Here is a 20,702-nt window from a genome sequence, read left to right as displayed (position 1 = left end):
CCCGTGGGGCTGTGAGCTCCCTGGGAGCAGGGACCCCAGCCGGCCCTGACTCCGTGCCCGGATCGTGGGGACCGTCGTCCTGTGCTTTTCTTTTGTAAACAATAAATGCACCAGTGCAAGACTAGAACTCGAGCTCCCAGCTTTAGGTTCGGTGTTTTTTCTCGCGGTCGCTTCTGCCCCCTGCAGCTTCGGGCTGAGCCTTCACGTGGCTCAGCGGGTGGTGTTGGTTAGGGGCCTGGTGGGCCGGCCACCTCTCTCGCCTCCTTCCCACGTCTGGTCTCAGCCTGTCCTCACCGTCCGAAGCCTCCGCCGCAGAGAAGCCCACCACCCCGTCGCCCGCCGTCTCAGGCATCGCTAGTGTCATTGTTCAAAGCGGAAGGAAGCCCGGCTGCGGGTCTGCGCGGGGCCTGGGCGGCTGGGGCCGCTCCCCGTCTCTGGGGGCCGTGTTTGGGGGAAAGTCTCCAGGTGCGTGTCGGACACCCTGAGCGAGCAGAGTGTGCACAGCGGGGGTTCCCGGCGGGAAGGTCAAGGGCAGAGCAGAGAGGACAGCCGGGCCGTTGCAGGAGAGGCCACGGACCCACCCACGTGCAGCCAGGGAGGTTTTCCTCAGTTTCTTGTTTGTCGCTGTCTGGGTTTAACCGCAGTCTCCCGAAAGAAAGCGTCCGCTCTCTCCAGCGCTGTGAGCTGAGGGGCCCTGGTACCTGTCACGAGGCCGAGACCCCGGGGAAACAGCCCCAGTTAAAGAGGGAAAGGAGCCTGCTCTGTGGGGAGCGGCCCCTGGGTTCGGGGGGACGACGACGTCCACCCTGGCTGTGTCCCCAGGGCTTCTGCTTCCGACGCTGCCCAGGGACCCCGGGACGGGCAGGCAGGGGCGGCAGCTCACACACTAGGGGGAATCCCAGCCAATGACTTCAGGGTCATGGGCCAAAGTCAGCTTGTTCCTAAAATGAGGAGGCCAGTCATGACAGATCCTCGGGCCTGGAGGGGCTGTCTGTCCCCCTGAGATGTTTCTAGCTGGTCCCCAGGAGTGCCTGCGGTGGCACCAGTCCCCCTGCCCACCTGATGCTTGGGGTGAGGGTCCTGGAGCTTCACCAGAGTCAGCCAGGGAGGCCCTGGGGGCGTTGATCCTGGGCCTAAAGCCCACCCGACACTCCCACCTGAAGGCTGAGGGGAGCCGGGTGGGTCCCGGTGCAGGCCGGCGGGAGCTGGGACGGGGCTCCCGCTGCGGCTGGTGGCACGGCCGCTGCCCGTGGGCCTTTTGGAACCTTCCTGAGTCAGCTCAGTGGTGTGGCGACCGCGTGGCGGTGAGCGTGCGTTGGAGGGGGACGGTGCACAGCTACGCATGTCGGGCTCATGCAGGCGCTGTGATGCGCCTTCTCCTGGGAACTCCCGCGTCCTGGAGGCCGCTGTTAGTAAATTGCCAATTTTACGGGCGCTCTCGCTGTTCCAGCAGGAGAACGAGGGACCGATGTTTTCATTTCTTTCCACGTTAAACCTGCCGCCGCAGAGAGGCGGGGAATTGGCTGCCCCACCGGGCCCCCCGGGAGGGACGAGTCAGGGCCGGGCCGGGGCCCGTGGGGAGGGTTTGGAAGCCGCCCTTCCCCGCAGCGCTCTCCACGGGCCTGAGCTCTTCACAGTGTGTCTGGTTCGCACGCCGCTGGCCTTCCCATGAGGTGTCCAGACCCGGTGGCAGGAGAGCCCAGGTGTGTGAAGGGGAGGGGACTTCCCCTCTAAAGGCCGCCACGGGGTCAACTCTGTCGACCGTCCTGACAGACACCGGCCTGAGGCCCCCGACGCGGCCTTGAATCCGCAGGGAGGGGTTTGAGCTTGGAAGAGAGTAGGACGAGGGGGTGAATCGTGGGGCCTGAGCTGCTGGGAAAGAAGGCGGGTGCCCTTTCCGCGGGGGGGCCACACCCAAGGCTCCCCCACCGAGACCGTCACCCGTGGCGGAACAGCGAGGAGGCGGGTGGCTTTGATCAGATACCTGAGGGCCACGGCCACCGACCGCAAAGGCAACGCGAGTCGGGAGTGAGGCCGGACCCCCAAGACGTCTGAGCACAGCCTTGCGGAGGGGAGACCTGGTGACTCCTTCCCCCGGGGACCGGGGCCTGCCCACGACAGCGCGCGGCGCGGGGGCTAGCCCAGCACGGCCCCCCGCCAAGTCACAGCCCTCGGTGCGCAGCTGCTCGGGTCAAGCCACAGGAGAGTGAATCACGTTCCCTTCGGACGCAGCGCTGGCAACAGTGGCTGAAGTCCTAGCAGCGCGTTTGCTGGCTCGTGCGGCCTGCTCTGCCCGGAGGCCGTTGCCAGCCTAGCTGCGGGGAGCCGGAGCCCCGGGTAAGGGCCCTGGAGCCACGGGGCTGGCGCCACAGACGGCGAGGCCGCCACACCCGCTCACAGCCCGCCTGCCGCGACAGAGCTGTGAAGCCGGCCGTCGCTCACTGTCTGGGCGCCCTCGGCCTCTGTCTCCCGGTGTCCACTCGACGCTCCCGCAGAGGCTGCCAGGCAGCACCCCCAGAAAGGCGGGGAGGACCCGAGAGAGGACAGGCCGCCCCGTCGGGCTTGGCGGGCACTGCCGCCACCGCGGAGCTGGGGTCTCAGCGGAGTCTGTGGTGTCTCGGTCGGGAGGTTCCTGCCATGCGCCCAGAGCCTTGTCCTCTGGGAACCCGAGGGCCTGGCGCAAGTGCTGGCTGTGCTGTGGGGGGGCAGGAGCTTGTCCCCAAAGGAAGAAACGCGGTCCCTGCCGTCACGCGGCGGTGGGGTCTGTGAGTCCCCTCCTCGCCCACCGGTCCATCCGTCCCCCAGGCCCCTCTTGGCCCTGGACGCGGACGTGGGTACCCGCTTGCTGAGGGTCGGCGATGCAGGAGGCTCCTGTCGCCACGTTTCCTGCCTCAGAAAAGTCCTGCCCTGAAGCTACCCTGCTGGCGTTTGTGTCAACGGCTCAAATGCCGCGTAACAAACAGAAGACAGTCGTTCTCCGTTCCCCGGGGCTCAGAGCAACCTCTTCTGCACAGGGCGGTGGCCGCAGCTGAACCGCTGAGGCCTTGGTGGGAGGGGCGGGGAGGTGGTCACAGGGGGAGTCCTCGCCTGCGGGGGATGCTCAGCGCCCGTGATGTCACCAGACGTCTCTGCAGGTCAGGGGTGCCTCCAATCAGAGATGCGTGCTCACAGTCTGGCGGCTGCTGGAAGCAGCGCCGGGTCCGGGGGCCCCTTCCTGGCTCACAGACACCCCCTTCTCGCCATGTCCCCCATGTACAGCGAGACCCTCTCTCCCTCTTAAGACCACAGCCCTACGGCATCAGGGCCCCTCCAGCCTCGTTGAACCCGACTCCTTTCCTGATGGCCCATTTCCAAACACAGTCACCCTGGAGTTAGGGCTTCAGCCTCCGCGTCTGGGGGACAGTTCAGTCGGCAGCAGCATCCCTGGCCTGTCCGAGGCCAAAGAGCTGGGCTGTGGCCCCAGGCCTGACCCCTGGCCCCACTGCTCCCTGTGCCAGCGGGTTGGGAAGAGGGAGGGCCCTGCACCGCTGTCCCCATGCGGGGGAGGCTCGGTGCCGCTGCCCTTACGGCTCATGCCACGTTGGGTCCCTCACCACCTCTTAGGTGGCCGTCACGTCTGTGTTACTGCTGGAAAAGCGAGGCCTGTGGGTCACGGGATCAGCCCCAGGGCCGCGCAGCCGGCGGGTGCCTGCCTGGGCTCTGAGTTCATCCACCTGAGAGCAGTGCAGACGTTCGCCCTCGTCCCAGGTGTGGCCACGTCTGTGCGTCCGTCCGTGTGTGCAGGACACTGGCTGTGCGTGTAGGAGGAGTGCCTTCTTTTCTCTTGGTGCAGTTTCGGGTTGGCCTGCTTTTCTGCGTCCGTTTTGCCTTTATTCTTCATTCGCCTGCGTTTGGACGCCGTGCGAAGTGCCAGGGACACGAATGTCTGTAAAACCCTGAGCTCCGGGGACTCACAGAGGAGGTTGGTGTGTCACAGGCGCATAAAGTCTTCTGAATAAAACAGTTGGGTTCCCGTGGTTCTGATACTCAAGAAGGCCGAGGCCCAAATGTCTCCCCAGTAGCTGCCAAGCAGTCGGCCTTGGCCTCCCCTGGGTCAGAGGACGGGCGTCCTGTGGTCGGACCACTGGGCCGTGCTCTTCAGGTGGTGGAGGGCACCCAGCTCCTCCTGCTTCGTGTGAGGGTCCTGGTCTGGGCATGAGCCCCAGGCGCACAGGTGTGAGGGGAGCCCGAGACGGCTGCTGTGCTCCACCTGTCTGCCCGGGGACGGTGGGAAGGTGATGGCGTGATTCACGAGAGACGGCGTCCTTCTGTGTAACGGCCGGCAGGCCAGGGTGTGAGCCCCGCTCCCCGGCAGGGGTCGTGTCACACTGCCCCCTGGCTTCTCCGTCCACGTGGGATCCTGGGGGTCAGGCCGAGTTGAGGACCCCAGGCCTCAGTTCTGCCCCGGGTCCTGGTACCGGCCCAGGGCCGAGTGGCCGTGAGCCGAGGGCCTCTGCTGCCCTTGTCTGATCTGCCAGTGAATCAGCCATTTGCAAAATCCACTGAACCCCGGGGTGAAGGGCAGGATGTGGGCGTGGGCACCCATTTCCACAGATGGATGTGATCTGAAAGGCGTCGGGAGGGCGTGCGGATGGGATGGGGCAGCTGTGCCTGGGGGCCACGTGGCCACCCCACGCCCTGTGGACAGAGCAAGGCTCACACTGCTTGGCCACGTGAGTGACACGGCAGTGCGGCCGCGTCTGTGAACTGTGAGGACCTGGAGAGCGTCCACCCGAGGAGGTGCGGGTCTGGCGGGGGATCCAGAAAGGCGGCCGGACCTGCCTGGGCCTCCCCGATCCCACTGGGTGGCCAGCAGGCGGGCCCACGGCCGGGCAGGTCCCCTTCGTCCCCAGAGGAGGCGGGAGGCACCCTCTGCTTTCGGTGCGTTTAGACTCTGTAGGTGCCCTGGGGGTAGCGGGCGCATGTGCCCCGGGCCCCGCGTCTGCTCCACATCTGCCGGGAACTGCCCCCACCTGGCACTGAGGCGCTGGGGTCTCTGTCCTGGTCACTGTCCCTGGGCTGTGCGGAGCCCTCAGGGCAGGCAGGGTGGGGATTATCTCCGTTAGGTGCAGAGGAGTCTGTGCCCAAAGGGAGTTCGCAGTGGTGGCCTCGTGCTGGGGCCTCCAGAGGTGGGATCGGCCCACCACGCGGGTGCGGAGAGGCTGCAAATGCAGGGGAGGGCGTCTGAGCCGAGCAAGGAGGCCCAGCTCGGCTGGGTCACCAAGGACTCGTGCGCCCGCGAAGGCCCGGAGGCTGGGGTGGGGAGGGGTCCCGCCCGGGTCGAGTCTCCACCCGACCGTGGGAAGAATCCGGTGGGTCCCGACGCCACGGGAAGGTGACGCATTTCCTAAACCCTCGTCTCGCGCCCTCGGCCGGGTCTGGCCCACAGAGGCCCCCCAAGATCGTCTTGCTGAGACTTTCCCAGAAAGACCCCCAGGGCGAAGAGGGAGTGAACGCGGGTGCCACAGGGCAGCTTTAAACAGGTCGTAAACCACAGACATTGAAGCGGCGGGCAGCACAGACGCCCGATCGCTCCTGCCCTCGGGATCGCAGGGCCTGGGCTGGCCACGTGGCATGTAAATCAGGCCCACGGCCGTTTCCCCGGCTGCACCTCCAAAGCCGGCGGAGCAGACGGGGTGAGGGTTTATAAAGAGCTTGGGGGACCCTGGATGAGAGGGTCGAGCTGGCCCTCGTGCTGGCTGAAAATCCAGTGCAGGAGAGAGGCGCCCAGCAGGGCTTTAACTTAACCTGCTAGACACGTATTTCCGTAAGGTCGAGAGCTCTGAGCCTCAGTGCGCTGGTGCAGAACTTAACCCTTGCCATTCTGGACGCCACAGGCCACACGGGCAGCTTTCGAATCCCCCCCCCACCCCGCCCCGGGTCATATGGGTTTGTCAGGGCTGTTTTTAGTGGTAGCTGTGCCCACTGGCCGTTTCTGGATGATTCTGGCTGGAGGCTGCCCCCAGCTCTCCCCCAGCTCTGCAGAGCCATCCGCAGAGCTATATGTCCTGGAGCCATCCGCAGAGCTATATGTCCTGGAGCCATCTGCAGACCTATATGTCCTGGAGCCATCCGCAGAGCTATATGTCCTGGAGCCTGAGGCTGTAGGACCGGAGGCGGGGCCGCTTGCCCCTGGGAGAGGCCGTCTTGCCTGTGCTGGAGCTGACGGCCACCTTCACACCCTGGGCGTTGTAGCGGGAAGCGGACGCCGCACATCACATGTTCTCTTACATGCAAGGACGTGCATCTGTGTCAAGGCTGCCCCAGGCCGCTCCCCTACCCCCAGCCCGCCTCCCTGGGATGCCCAACTCGGGGCAGGAGCCCGTGTCGGGCTGCACACAGAGCTTGGACCCAGCAGAGGCCCCTCCTTGAGGTGGGCTTCCACGCGGGGACCCCAGCCAGTAGGTGCTCGCGGCAGAAACCCCAGGCTGGGACTTCCCTGGTGGTGCAGTGGTTAAGAATCGGCCTGCCAATGCAGGGGACACGGGTTCCAGCCCTGGCCTGGGATCCCACACGCTGCGGAGCACCTAAGCCTGTGCGCTACAACTACTGAGCCTGCGTTCTAGAGCCCGTGAGCCACAACTGCTGAGCCCACGTGCCACAACTACTGAAGCCCACGTGCCTAGAGCCCGTGCTCCACCACAAGAGAAGCCACCGCAAGGAGAAGCCCGCACACTGCAAGGAAGAGTGGCCCCTGCTCGCTACAACTAGAGAAAACCCGCACGCAGCAATGAAGACCCGACACAGCCAAAAATTAATAAATAAATTAATTCAAAAGAAAGAACCCCTGGGCCGCTGAAGCTGCTGTCACGGGCGTGCGGGTCGGGAGCGGAGAGGCCCTTGGTCCTGAGGGGCCACAAAGCTACAAGTGCTTCTGCACTCGCGCCGGGCCACGGGGCCACGGGCACGCCGAATCTGGGGGCCTGGCCTGGGCTGTGAACAGCTCCTGTACCGAGTGCCCGCCCCTCCCCTGGGGCCTGCGGTCCCTGCGTCAGGGCACGTTCACGTGGGGAATCTTCACACTCTTGCTGCGGAGGAAGCCCTCGGAGCCACGGGAGACACACGCGGCTGCTGCCGGGACCTGTGGGCGTCTCCCCCGTGTGTGAGCCACACGGAGATCAGTGCCACCCGAGGACGGCGGACAGCGGCCCTTCTCAGTGTCCTGCCGGCAGCCAGCGACACTTGCCCTGGAATCCAGTCCTGCAGGGACTCGACCCCTCACGCAGAGCCCTAGCTGGCTGTGAGAGAGAGAGGGAGAGAGGTCCCTTCCCCAGCAAAGGACCGTGAGTGTGGGCACCGGGGCAGGCCAGGCCCTGTGGGTCATCGGCCTGGCTGGTGAAAGCAAACCCACACCCCCGCGGAGCACCCGGGGTGAGGACGCCCCGTGCGCCCTCCGCGGGCTCGCCTGCCCCCGCCTGCACTGCCCACACCCGCCATGCTGGGTGCGTCCTGTCCAAGAATGCTGGACACACCGGGCTCTGGGCGTCCAAGGCGCCGCGCCCTACAGCTCTCGGCCCGACGTGACTTCGGGGACGAGTGGCCGACCGTGGCTCGGCCTGCAGGCGGCAGGGATACTTCCCGTGGCAGCCCCGCAATGACCATCACCCGCGTGTTTCCTCCCTGCCCTCCAGCTGTCAGCGCCGCCCGGGGACCAGGCGCCTCCCTGCCCAGCGTGCAGACACGTCAGACGCGGGAAGAATGATGGGAAGCAGGGGCTGGGAAGTTGGCACAACGAGGGCAAGACTAAAGGAAACAGCTTCTCTGGGAATCCGGAGTCGAAAGCCCAGGGCCTGGAGATGCTCAGCGGAGTTACGTGCTCCTGCGTCAGTGGGTCTGGAGTGTCCCCTGGGTCCCAGCCACGTGGCTACCGTGCTGCCCAGGCGCCCCACGGACAGGCTTCGCAAGAGGCCGTCTTCCTCGTCACGGCTCCTGTGGATTCGCAGGCGCCCGGCTGTTACGGAAGAGATGTGCATCCTTGCTGGCTTGAGACCTTTGTTAGAGCAAAGCTGCGTTTGGGAGAGAATCTTTATTTACTTAAGGAGGAGGCTGGGATTGCGAGGGGCGTTCCCTCCGTGTGGCTGCCCCGGCCGCCGGGAATCCAGCAGCACACACACGAAGAGGTGAAAATATGATTAGGGGGGATCTGATGACAGCTCATTACCCATCCTGCGTTTGCTACGGCAGCGCCGGGCATCTGTTATGAATTTAACTGCGCTCTTACCAGTCACTCGCGGGATAATCTGACCACCGGGATGTCTCCTGCAAACTGGTGTAGGAGGCAGGAACCAACGAGAAAACGGGACACAGGAAGTAAGCAAGGGCGGGAGTGGAGCCCCAGCCCCTGTGCAGACCCCACGGCACATCTGCTCACCTTCTCCCCGGCCCTCTCGGCGCCTGGTCGGGCCCACGGCCTGGAGGGGAGTGAAGGGGACCCTCCAGTGCCCATCGTGCCCTCCTCCCAGCCCGGTTCTCTGCACCGCCGGCTTCCTAGCGAGGGGTGGACAGGGCAGTGGTCTGGAAGCCGTCTGGGGGCTTCCGGCTCTGCCCCAGGAGCCGCGTGATCGCTGGTTGTGTGTTGTCTCCAGTGGAAACGAAGCAGCAGGAGGGAGGGGTGGCGTATTTGCTCGTGTGGAACTGGTTTCCTTGTCGAGCGGCTGAAGGCTTCTCTCCTACAGCAAATGGACACTCATCTTTCCTGTCAGATTTTTACTGACTTCCAAACGCCATCTTACCGTTCAAGTTTACCAAATATCAGACGTTTATCAGATAGGGCGTCAGTAGCAGCAGAAATGCAGTAGTACACCCAAGTTAAAAATGTCCCTTTGATTACTACAAATCCGCGGGCCCTTGGGTCCAGGGCTTCTACTGCAGTTTGCGAATGGATTCTTACAGCCCATTAGTGCTGGGGGAGATTCCAAGGAAAACAGTGCTCTCGGTATGAGAACCAGCTGCAGCTTTCTGGGCCGATGACTCACACCCTCCTTTTAATCGGGTGGGAGAAGCAGGCAGGAGACACACAGGGACTCAGTCAAAGCGCTGTTTGTTTTCGGAGGGTATCCTAGCCACAGGCCCGCCCCACGGCTCCCATCTGCAGCTCATGTTTATTTAACTTTTTCTTCTTTCTCACAGTTCCAATCATAAAAACGGAGCCCAGTGATGATTACGAGCCTGCCCTCACCTGTGGACCAATGAGCCAGGGCCTGAGCCCGCTCCCCAAGCCCTGCTACGGCCAGCCGCTCGCCCTGCCGCCCGACCCGGGCTCCTGCCTCGCGCCCGGCTTCCCGCCCCGTCCACAGAGCAGCGCCAGCCCCGAGCTCCACGACCTCTCCTGCGCCCCCTACGGCCCGGCCGTGGCCGGCCCGGGCCACGGCCCCCTCGGACTTCCCCGGCCAGTCGGCGGGGTCCTCGCCGGCCAGGAGGCGCCGAGACCCGCGGGCGTGCCTCCCGGGCCCCCCCAGCCGCCGCCCCCCGCCCCGCTGCAGCCACAGGTGAGTCCGCCGTCAAGTGGTAGCTGCTCCCCGGGGTGCCGGCCAGCGCTCTGTCCCCACAGTCCCTCCTCTCCGCTGCCGCCCGGGACCCAAGAGCCGACCCGCCTGCAGCCCTGCGGCCCCGCGCGCCCCCCCGGGACGGGCCACCAGCAACAGCAGCCGTCCGAGGTTCCGAGCAGCGCGCCTGCAGCCACCCGGCCCCTGCCAGCGCCCGAGGTGCGTGAGGACAGTAATCATAGTCTGGCCCCCATTCCCGTAACGGTCAAGCGAGAGCCTCAGGAGCTGGACCCGCTGGACCTGGACGACGGTAAGTGCTCGCGGGCAGGCGTGCGGCCGGCCCGGCGCCGTGGGCCCGCTGCGGCAGGAGGGGCGCGTGCACCAGCCGCCCAGCTGGGGCGCGCCTGGCGTGTGTCCTGCGGGACGCCCCTGCCGCCCTCAGTGGCCCCTGGCGGCCGGCAGTGTTGCCGCCAGCCAGCGGGGTCGCGCAGCTCTGCCCGGTGGGGGCCTGTGGCTGTCGACCCTCGGGTACGCTGTCCGCGGGGCGACACAGGGAGAGCTCGGGGCGCCCGGGTGTGCCGGCCCTGGCCATGTGGAGCACAGCGCCCCCGGGAGCTGACGTGCCCTGTTAGGAGGGGAGACCGCCCTGGCCTCGGCCGCGGCTCCAGCTTCTCGATTCCTAGTGTCCGAACCGCTTCTCTAGTCGCGTGAACCGTTTTATGTATTCGCGCAGCTAAAAGTGAGCGACTTGCACCCTGTTTGGCTCGTGAGAGCACTTTAAGCACGTGACAGACTTGTCGGAAGCTCAGTGATCAGACGATGAGGTGCCGGTGGCTCCCTGGACCGGGGCTCGGGTCCCAGCACGGCACCGGACTCCACGGAGACACGTTCAGGGTGATTTGGAAACCAGGCGTCCTCGAGACACCTGCAGTCAGGCTAATTCGTGTAAAAATCTGAGCCCCAAGGTCTTCCTATAAAATGAGAGCAGAAGGCACCTCGTCGAAAGATCTTCTTTCTCTTTCCTTTGGGAAAAGGTGCCTGGGGCCCCGTGATCTGGTGGGTGAGAGGTCACCCGGTGCTCTCGTGGGCCCTGCGTGGTTGGTCCGTCCGTGTGGGCACACAAAGCCAGCCTGGAACAAGGCAGAGAGAACCCGTCCCCCAGAGGAAGCCGCACTGGGCTGGTCTCAGAACCTCTGCCTGAGGGGCCCCGGGACCACACGTGTGCCCCGAAAACAGCGGGCAGACGAGCGCCGTCGGCGGATGCAGGGCCGGGAGAGCCCGTGGGGGACGGGGGCCCAAGCCCAGCCGTCTGCTCTCGCCCGAAAGCTGTGAGGCGGGGCAGGGCCTGGAGGAGGGAGACGGGCGCCTTCTGCGACCCCCGCTCTGACTCCAGCGGGACCACGGTGGAGCTTGCTGATGCAAAGCAGACGTGAGGGCCAGTGTCCAACCTCAGACACAGGGGCCCGTCTCGGCCGGACCCTGGGGTCAAAGGCGGAGCCTGCCCTCGCTGCAGGCGCCGGGGTGAGCGGGGGTGGGGAGCAGGGCCTCCCCCCGTCCTGACCGCCGTCCCGTCCCCATCGTGAGCACAGGGGTCTGGTTAGGTGAGCCTGGCACCTCCTGGGCCGTGACCAAGCCCCTAAAGTTGCTGAGGGTCCAGCACGTGGTCCTCAAGGGAAGAGCCCCTGAACTCCGGGCGGTGCCTCTGAGCACTTCTGAGGGTGGGAGGGAGGGACCCTGGCCTCTCTAGGATCCCACCAGCACACCCTACAGAGGGGTCGCCTGCTTTGAGGGTGAGCGATTACAGAAGAAGAACACTTGAAAGCATGTGGCCTTGATTCAGGAAAGAGCAGGGGAGGCCCTGGGAGGGACCTCACTGCCCCCCGAGCAGACAGGGACCTGTGAGACCCTGAGGTCTGGGGTGGCCAAGCGGACGGGGTCCAGCCCTGTTGCTGGGCTGGGGGCTGCAGCCGGGCTTTCACCAGCAGGAAGGCCCCTGTGCTCCAGGCCCGCCTGCACCTGAGCGTCAGGTGGGGCGGCGAGCGGGGGCCCCGGGGGCACCTGCGGCCACTCCTGGGACAGCAGCTCCAGGGACTCGGTCCTGAAAGGATCCTCGTGGGCCCTGGTTTGTACTCAGCGTCCATCACCCGGGCCAGCTGTCAACGCGGCCTTTCGGTTTTGGCCACGAGAGCAAAGTGACGTCGGTTTTCTTGGTCAGGATTGGGGTCACGGTGTGAGGCTTCCCCAGGAAGCGGTGAACACGTGTCCGTGAATGTGCGTGTATCTTCACACCACCCCCACGCGTGACGTTTCGGTGCCACCCTGCTCGTCCCCACTTAAAGCCACGCCAGGGTGGAGCCCTGAGCGGCAAAGAGTAAACGCTGACCTGGCCCCGTGCAGAGTGGCCCCGACATGTCCCTGTGGGTGGACATCCCCTGCGTGGGCGCTGCACCCAGCGTCCCCCCCCCGAGCGGTCTTTCCCAGAGGGAGACCCCCGAGGTGGAGGGAGGCCTCGGGTGCACACGCCGCGTGGCCGGGAGGCGGCCTCGCACGAGCCCGGCTTCCCTGCGGTGGGGCTCTCGGGCCCGCGGGGTCGGTCTGAGCACACAGGCTGGGGGAACGGCCCTGGACGTGGCCACTAAAAACTAAGGCTGTGGGGCTTCTCTCCTGGAGGTGGAACCACACGCCTTCCGGCCGGGCGTCCGTCCCCACTCAGGAAAGCAGCTCGTGTTTGTTGCTCTGAGCGGCTCAAAGACTCCCCGCGCCCACAGGCAGTGAGCATAGAGACGGGGCCCAGCTCTTGCTAAGGTCTTGTGCTGGAAGCAGCAGGAAGCACGTCTGTTCTCGTGAGCAGGTGGCCGGAGCTGTCAGCTGCGTGCCGGGGGGCTCTGGGGGGACCTTCAGGCCGCGTTTCTCCGCCTGGGACCCGCTTGCTCCCTTGCTTACAGGAGCTGCGACGTAGACACAGGTCAGTCCCTCGCGAGTCCTCGAAAGACCGCCTAGTGCAGAATAAAGGCCCACGTGGTGGGCGTGGGGACCTGAATCCCCAGCCTCCCCGGCCCAGGGGCTGAGGGGCTCCGGGGCGGGTTCTTACTGGTCCCTCCTGACGGGGATGGTGGGAGGGGTACGCCGGTGTCGTGGGGTGGGTGTGGGCCCCCGAGGTTCCTGTACAGCTTGGACGCCTTGAGTTGGCACCAGTGACCTGATCCTTGGCCGGTCCCACCGTTAAACGTTTGTGGTTGAGGGGTTTGAAAGTTAGTTTGTTAAGAGGGACGATGTCCACACTCCCGCTTGTTCTGGTGGGGAGGATGGCGTGCCTCGAGGGCTTGTGTACAGAGCGCGGCCCCCGAGGCCCGGGTGGGAGAGGGAGCCGGTCGGCCAGGCGGATCCCTGGTTTAGAAAAGAGGCCCCTGTGAAAGGTCTGGAAGGGGGCCCGGGGAGGGGGTCATCGGCCTCACTCTAAGGCACACGCGACTTTCCTTGTATGTCTGGGTTTTAATTGGCAGCCCAGCCCAGGAAGGTGCAGAGAAGAGAAAATGGAGACGAGGGCGAAAAACTAAATCAGAAAACTAGACGCCGATTTTAAGTGACCTTGACGTTAAAAGGCAAAGACTTCGTCGTTGTCATTTACACCCAGGGAGAAGCGAGTAGTTGCGGTGGCTGACGACAGGGACCAGGGAACAAGGACCAGGAGGGGGGCGCAGGGGGAGGAGGGAGGGGGGCGATTCAGGCTGTGCACGGTGGCCCCTCCCCAGGCCTGGTCTCAGCAGGACGGGGTTGCTGGCGCCGGGGGCCGCTGGCGGGTACGAACTGCTTGTCGCCTGGGCTTTGCCCCGAGAGCCGTGGCGCCGTTCCCCCGGGGCAGGAGGGACCAGCCGTGCACCACGGCTCACACAGCGAACTCAGCCCCATGTCACTTGCAGGCACGCAGAGCCGTTGCGCGTCGCGACCCCAGGGTGACGGGTTAGGTAACATCCCGCCCGGCCTCGCCCCTCACCACCCCCGCCCTCAGGGCTCTCAGAGGCTGACAGGAGCCGAGGCTGCAGTGACTCTGGCCCTGGCTTGCTTCGTGGGTGCAACCACTGTGAGTCAGGGGGCGATTGGGGTTCCTCGGGCTTGTTTGTGATGCTAATGGCGCCAGGTCTGTGAGGGGTGAGAGCTTATCTCACATGTGTTCTGGTTTTTTATTTGGGTTTTTTGCTATCCAGGAACGTAGAATGAAAAAGGCAATAATAGGGTATTATGTCCAGCTCCAGAGAGCCTGGGGCATTTGGGGCGCGTAAATGAATCACTTAGAGACCGCAAAGCAGCCGTGCCTTACGCGGGAGCCACCCGCCCAGTCTGCGGAGTGACTCCCCAGATGTGGCGGGCTAACGCACGTCCCAAGTCTCCATTCAGCTCGAGGAGCAATCCGAGTGCACGAGGACTCGCCTCGGGTGAACCCCAACTTGTCGATAGGGTTTCTTTTTTTTCTAGTTGTTTCTGCTCTTCGGTTTTGTTTCAAAAGTGTCTGGACCATAAATAGTTCGCATTATGATTTATTCTTTACTTCAACAGTATTCGTGAAACATGCTCTCCACTCGGACTTCTCGATCGTGGCAGTACCACAGCGTAGCTTTTCTTTTACAAATTAGCTTCATGGGCCTCACTGATTTGGAAGGTAGATGAAATGTGTCATAAAAGCCACACGTGAGCCATTCCGTGGTGTGACTTTTGGGACCTGCCCCTCGCAGGGCTGAGCTACGCGACCGCACAGCGGCACCCCTCTCCGGGTGATGGGCTGTCCTTGACCGACACACGTGTGAACGTGGGCGGCTCACACACACGCGCACGGTCGTCTGTGTGCCGCTTGCGTACCTCTGCTGGAAAGCCACTGTGAACGTCCCTGAAGCTCGCAGTTTACCCAGCCAGCGTTAACGTGAAGCGGCCCCGTTTTGCTGACGTGGGGATCCCCCTTTGCGACCCAAGCGACGCCTCCCGGGGTGCCGGTCTGTCTGCCACCGTAGCAGCCCCTCCGCGTCGTGCCCCCGCCCTGCGGCCTCGGCCGCGGTCGGCGCTTTCGGTCCCCTGCAGGGGCTCTCGGGTTTCCACAAGTCTAGATGTCACTAGAACAGCAAGCAGGTGGAGCAGGCGGCCAGGACCGTGTCTGCCCCGCGTCTGGCTGTGCGTCCCCCGCGTCCCCCCTTCTTTCCTGAGCCTGGGCTGCTCTGGGGGAGGACACGGTGCTTTCCTCATGGAAAGTCTTACTAACCTGGCCCAGGGCCCGGCTCTGAGGCCTTCCCCGCTCCTAGTGATGATGGAAAGAGCCTGCCTTGCAGGTCAAACGCACGGGCGTGTTAACACTGCGGACGTGGGCTGCTACCCGGGGGCGGGAGGACGCACTCAGCCGTGCACGCGGTTCCTGAGGGTCAGTCCTCAAGGCCCGGGCCCCTGGCGTGCCACCGGAGGCAGCGCATGCTGGTGACGTGCTGACCCGCAGGCTTTATCTCCCGAGGTGGAGTCCACTGGGGCCGGGCTGGAGCCGCCACCCGGAGGAGCGGAGCCCCCGCCCGCTCACTTCCACCGCGCGCCCCCCAGCGGCGGTGCGTGCCTCCCGGGCGCCGGAGTCCGTGTGCACGCGGACTCGGGGCTGAGCTTCCAGGGCCGCTGTGCCTCCAAGTGGGTCAGACCGGTGTGCAGGCTTGGGCGCGAGTCTCTGCCTCGTCCCCAACCGGGTGGACCCGAGCGACAGCCAGTGAGTGGCGGGAGCGGTCGACCCCTGCCAGCCCGCCACGGGCAGCGCTCGAGCACCGTGCGTCTGCTGCGCCCTGGGAGGTGTGTGCTCGCCGCTGCGGCCACGCTGCAGGGCAGCAGCCGTCAGGATCTTCCTCTGGCAGAGGAGGAGGGAAGGCAGGGACTGCTCTGAGGTGTCCGCTGAGTCAGGGCCTCTATAAATAGGGCACTGCCTTTGGCCCCGGGGACACAGCTTGCTAGGCTAGGACGTTTGAGAGTCTCCTGCAGCTCGTATGACACTGCAGCTTAGGTGTCCGAGGTTCGGGGCGCCTCTCAGTTGCAGGATGTAGACGCTACCTACAAGCGTGGACTGCTTTGACTTTCTAATCAAGTCTTCTCCAGCCCAATTATTTTCTGTGCACTTGGAGGGGAATTGGTGGTTTGCTTTCAGCTAACATTCACCTTCTCCCTTAATCCTAGGTCTTAGCTGATTTCCTTCTGTAGATGGGAGAGCTGTTTGACGTTCTTAATTGGAGGGAAAGAAACAGGGGAGAAAGCAGAGGGAAGAGCTAGAAAGGTCTTGTGGAACTAGAACCACTTAGGTCTACTTGGTGCCGGAAACACTGGCGATGGAAGCTGGCGCTCAGACCTGGCTGCGTGTGGGGCACTTGGGCGCCTCGTGGTGCGTTGTCTCCAGTCTCGGGCAGGCTGTGAGGGTGGGAGAGCGTTGGCAAGTGAGCGCGTCAGGACTGTGACGCAGTTTTCCCGTGTGGCAATACTTCTGCAGAGGCGAGCATCTCTCCAGGGGGATTTAATCAGCTCCGTCTCCGTTTCAGACCAGGTTGCACAACCTTGGCCTGGTCTCTGCGTTTTCTCCCTCTGATGCCATACATTTCAAAGCGCTTTCTCGCTGAAGAACAAGCACACCTGACAGATCCTCTCAGATCTGTGAGCCACACCTAGCACACGGCTGTACTGTGTTCACCAGAGCCTGAAGCCAGAAGGGAGGGTGTCCAGCAGCACAGGAGCCACGTTCAAAAGCCCAGGTGATGACGGACCATCAGGGCTTGGCGTCTCTTTGGGGAGAGTGGTGACCAGGGCCACAGAGGGCTACGACTCCCTCTGCGGGGCGCCTGCGTTTCCACGAGAGCAGCCAGGCGCGTGGCGGCCCTGCCCTGGAGTGCCACGCACAGGGTCGGTGGCGTGGCACTTCTAAGTGACCCCTGATACGAGTGCCCTCTTCACGTGGAGTCCTGAGGGACAGAGAGTGCCTGGTGCAGCCGTCCATCACGTCCAGGCAGAGAAGAACCTGGATAATTGCTATTGGAGTAAGCGTCTTCCCATCAGAGCTGAGAAGGCTGTTCCCAGTCCAACCTGACACATCATTGCCAGCACACAGAAAACCCAAATGGCGAAAACAGCACCTGTGTGTGGCCTTTGGCTCCTTCCAGAGTGACTTTTACATATAGTCTCTGTTGACGTATTCAGCCTCACAGCAATCCCGTGAGTGGGCAAAACTGCCGATTCAGCCCCAGCTGACAAAGACGGAGGCTGAAGCTTAGAGAGAAATGTCACTCGACCTGCTCAGGACACAGCTGGTGAGTGACGGGACCAGGGACGCCACCTTGATCCGCCAGCCCTGATTTCAACACTGTCTGTCTACTCTCAAGGCTGAGCTGTGTTATTGAGCTTTTTATTTTAGCCCACTAGAGACGTAGTGAGCAAAGGCCCCTGCTCAGAAGTCTAGCTTCCAAGTATGAATTGGCCTTGCAAGCCAAAGACAAGCTGGTATATTTTTTTCTTCATCAGAGAACCTCTGGTTATTTACTGAGGCACTTTTGATGACCCAAGAAGGACTGGAAGACAGGAAGGACTTCCAAAATGGTGGAGAGAGGACCTCACTGAGAGAGCACCCCCTAAAAAGCAGCAAAAACAGTGACGAAACTTTCAAATCAATTATCCCAGAGTCTGAACATCAACCAGAGGCAGAAAAAACTGAAAAGCACTTATTCAAGGGAAACTGGACCTTGGTAACGAACGTGGGATCTGTGGTGCTGTAATTTGGGGCTACTTCCGTCCCGCCTCCCCAGCTCCATGGAGTGTAGCCGTGAAAAGCCAGCAGCTTCACTGACAGTGAAGGAGATTGGCCTCTTTGGGGCTCTGTTAAAAAACCCCATCCCCACAGCACAGTCAGTCCTTTGGTCGTGAAGCTCCCTGGAAAAGCCTCGTTCCCAGGGCAGCATAAAAAGTAGCAGATGGCTGGGGTCATGCTCATTGGAGCTGCCCAAGGCTGCGATCTCAATTAGGGCAAAGGAGCCTGGCCAAACTAGGTGACCACGGGGGATTCTGAAAAGCCCTGACATGCCCCTGGGGGTCTGGAAGGCTGCACACGTGCACATGGATATGTGCACACTCAGGAAGACCGCACACATGCATGTGGGTGTGTGCACACTCCGAAGACGTGGGCGAGGAGAGGGCCCAGCCGTTCACCTGTGGCTCCTTCACCTCGCGACCGTACGAACAGGAGTGAAGCCCAGGCTGACTGTGAACTGAGGGCGTGTCAGAGGCGGCCTTTGCACACATATCTCCTCGACAAAACAGGGAGGCCTAATGGTTCAAGGCATGCAGAGAAACCAGACTGATCCTTGAAGGATGCTAACCTGAGGGTGACCCCAGGAAGCCAAGCTTAAAAATAAAAGCAAGACTTTTTTTAAAAAAAAGTGGAACAGAGAACTTAGCAGCTACACACTGCAGAGATACAGAATCTCTGGAATTAGTCCAGGAAGGTCACTAATCAAATAAGCAACAACTAAGGGAAGAAAAGAATCCAGCAATAACAACAAATCCTGGATGGGGGGGTGGGGGAGGGAGCTGATTCCAGAGTTGCTACGGTGTACTATCGCTAACGTCCAGTTTTCAACCAAAAAGTTATGAGACATGCAAAGAAACGTGAAAATATGCCCCATACACAGGGGAAGAGGCAACCCGCATGCAGTGGACAATGCCCCCGAGAGGGCTCAGGTATTGGACTTCGTAGCAAAGGAAATCAGCCACCATAGAGATGCTCGAGGAACTAAAGGGAACTGTGTTTAGAGAATTAAAGGAAAGTGGGACAACTATGTCTGACCAAGTGGAGATACATTTTCTAAAAGAGCCAAGTAGAAATTCTAGAGTTGAAACGTACAATAACTAAAATGGAAACACATCAGAAGGGCCGAACAACATTTTGGAGCTGACAGAGTACAAGAATCAACAGACTTGAAGAAAAGTCAATAGGTTATCCAGCCTGAGGGATAGAAAGTAAAAAGATGAAAGAAAATTGAAGAAGTGAAACACCATCAGGCATACAAATGTGTGTATAATAAGAATCCAGAAAGAGAGAAGAAAGGGGTAGAAAAAGTATTTGAAGAAATAACGGTTAAAATCTTCCCAGATTGGAAGAAAAACATTGTAGACATCCCAAAAGGTCAACAAATTCCAAGTAGGATAAATTCAGAGATTCACATCATAGCCAAACTGTCAAAAGTCAAAGAAAAAGAGACAATTCTAAAAGCCACAAGAAAAAACCAAGTCATCAGGTACAGTACGTGGAATCTTCAAAAAGATCAACAGCTGACTTCTCGTTAGCAATCATGGAAGCTGGAAAGCAGTGGGACAGCATCCTCGAAAGCGCTCAGAGAAGACGACTGGTGGCCAAGAAGTTTCTGTCTAGCAAAACTAGCCTTAACAATAGAGGAGAAGTAAGCAAAGACGCCATAAGAGAATGTAGTGCCATCAGACCTGGCCTACAGAAAGTACCAAAGGGAGTCCTTCAGGTTGACAGTAACTCAGATCCACATGAAGACGTAAAAAGCACTGGTAAAAATAATTACATAATTTAACAAGCATTCTAAGAAAGCGTAAGACGATAATTACAAACCTGTGCTGATGGGCTTATATAAAAATGTCATTCTTGTGACAATGACAGTAGAAAGGAAGGAGTAGGGAAGGAAGCTATATTGGAGCAGTTTCTATATATTATTAGAAATGAGTATTAATCTGAAATAGATATTAAGTATATTGTAACCTCTAGAGGAGCCACTAAGAAAATGTTAAGAATGTATGTAGTAAACAAAACAAAACAAGACCAAAAAAAGCATTTAAATGATACACTGGAAGAAGTAAACTTAGACCCTTACCTCTCACCTTACACGAAAAAGTTAACTCAAAATTGATCATGGACTTAAATGTAAGAGCTAAAACAAAACTTTTAGGAGATAACATATGAGAAAATCTTTGAGACCTTGGATTAGGCGAAGATTTTTTTAGATATGACACCAAGAACACAGTCCATAACATTTAAAAAGTGATATATCAGACCTCATCAAAATTCAAAATTTTTGTGCTTCAAGAGATACCATTAAGAAAAAGAAAGACAAGGGAGTTCCCTGGCAGTCCAGTAGTTAGGATTCAGCGCTTTCACTGCCAGGGCCTGGGTTCTGCCCTGGTCAGGGAACTAAGATCCCACAAGCCATGCAGCATGTCCAAAAAAGAGACAAGCAACATACGAGACGAACGTATGATAAAGGGCTTATATTTAGGAAACGCAAAGAACACATATCTCAGTAATAAGACAAAAAGCCTAGGGCTTCCCTGGTGGCGCAGTGGTTGAGAGTCCGCCTGCCGATGCAGGGGACACGGGTTCGTGCCCCGGTCTGGGAGGATCCCACATGCCGCGGAGCGGCTGGGCCCGTGAGCCATGGCCGCTGAGCCTGCGCGTCCGGAGCCTGTGCTCTGCAGCGCGAGAGGCCACAACAGTGAGAGGCCCGCGTAACGCATAAAAAAAAAAAAAAAAAAAAAAAAGCCTAGTCAAAAGCTGGGTAAAAGATTTAAATAGACATTTCTCCAAGGAAGGTATATGAATGGCTAATAAATACATGAAAATATACTCGACATCATTAGTCATAGGGAATGCCAATGAGATACCATGGCATACCTATTAGAGTGGCTGTAAAAACTAACAGAGACAATAGCAAATTTTGGAGAGGATGTGGAGAAACTGGAACCCTCACACATTACTGGTGGGGATACAAAACGGTGCAGCCACTTCGGCAGTGTCTCAAAAGTTGAACATACGTTTGCCCTAAGACCCAACAAGTCTGTGCTTGGGCATCTACCCAACAGAAATGAACACATATGTATGTGCACACAAAAACTTGGGCACAAATGTTCTTAGCAGCATTATGTATACTATCCAAACATCTGAAACAACCTAAATGTCCAGCAACTAGGGAATAGATAGAAAAAGTGTGACATATCCATCCAATGGAGTATTATTCAGCCAGAAGGAGGAATGAAGTACTGAGTCATGCTAGGACATGGATGAACCTTGAAAACATTACACTGAATCAAAAGGCCAGACACAGAAGACCATGTATTATGGTTCCATTTGTATGAAGATGTCCAGAAAGGCAACTCTCCAGAAGCAGC

The 20,702-nt window shown here is 60.4% G+C and overlaps 1 protein-coding gene across 5 annotated transcripts in view; it reads left to right on the top strand.

Annotated features, from left to right (window-relative positions):
* Positions 1-20,702, top strand: part of NFATC1 (nuclear factor of activated T cells 1) — a 103,251-nt gene that overhangs the window by 63,121 nt on the left and 19,428 nt on the right. For 3 of the 5 annotated variants that reach the window (XM_032654597.1, XM_032654599.1, XM_032654598.1), the window contains exon 9: positions 9,169-9,834. In XM_032654597.1, coding sequence (XP_032510488.1) covers positions 9,169-9,834 — 666 coding nt within the window. The remainder of the gene's footprint in view (positions 1-9,168; positions 9,835-20,702) is intronic. The other 2 variants (XM_032654600.1, XM_032654601.1) reach the window with 2 other exon arrangements.

The sequence above is a fragment of the Phocoena sinus genome, chromosome 14 (assembly GCF_008692025.1).
Source record: "Phocoena sinus isolate mPhoSin1 chromosome 14, mPhoSin1.pri, whole genome shotgun sequence".
In the NCBI taxonomy this organism is placed as follows: Eukaryota; Metazoa; Chordata; class Mammalia; order Artiodactyla; family Phocoenidae; genus Phocoena; species Phocoena sinus.
This window is presented reverse-complemented; position numbering and strand designations above follow the sequence as displayed.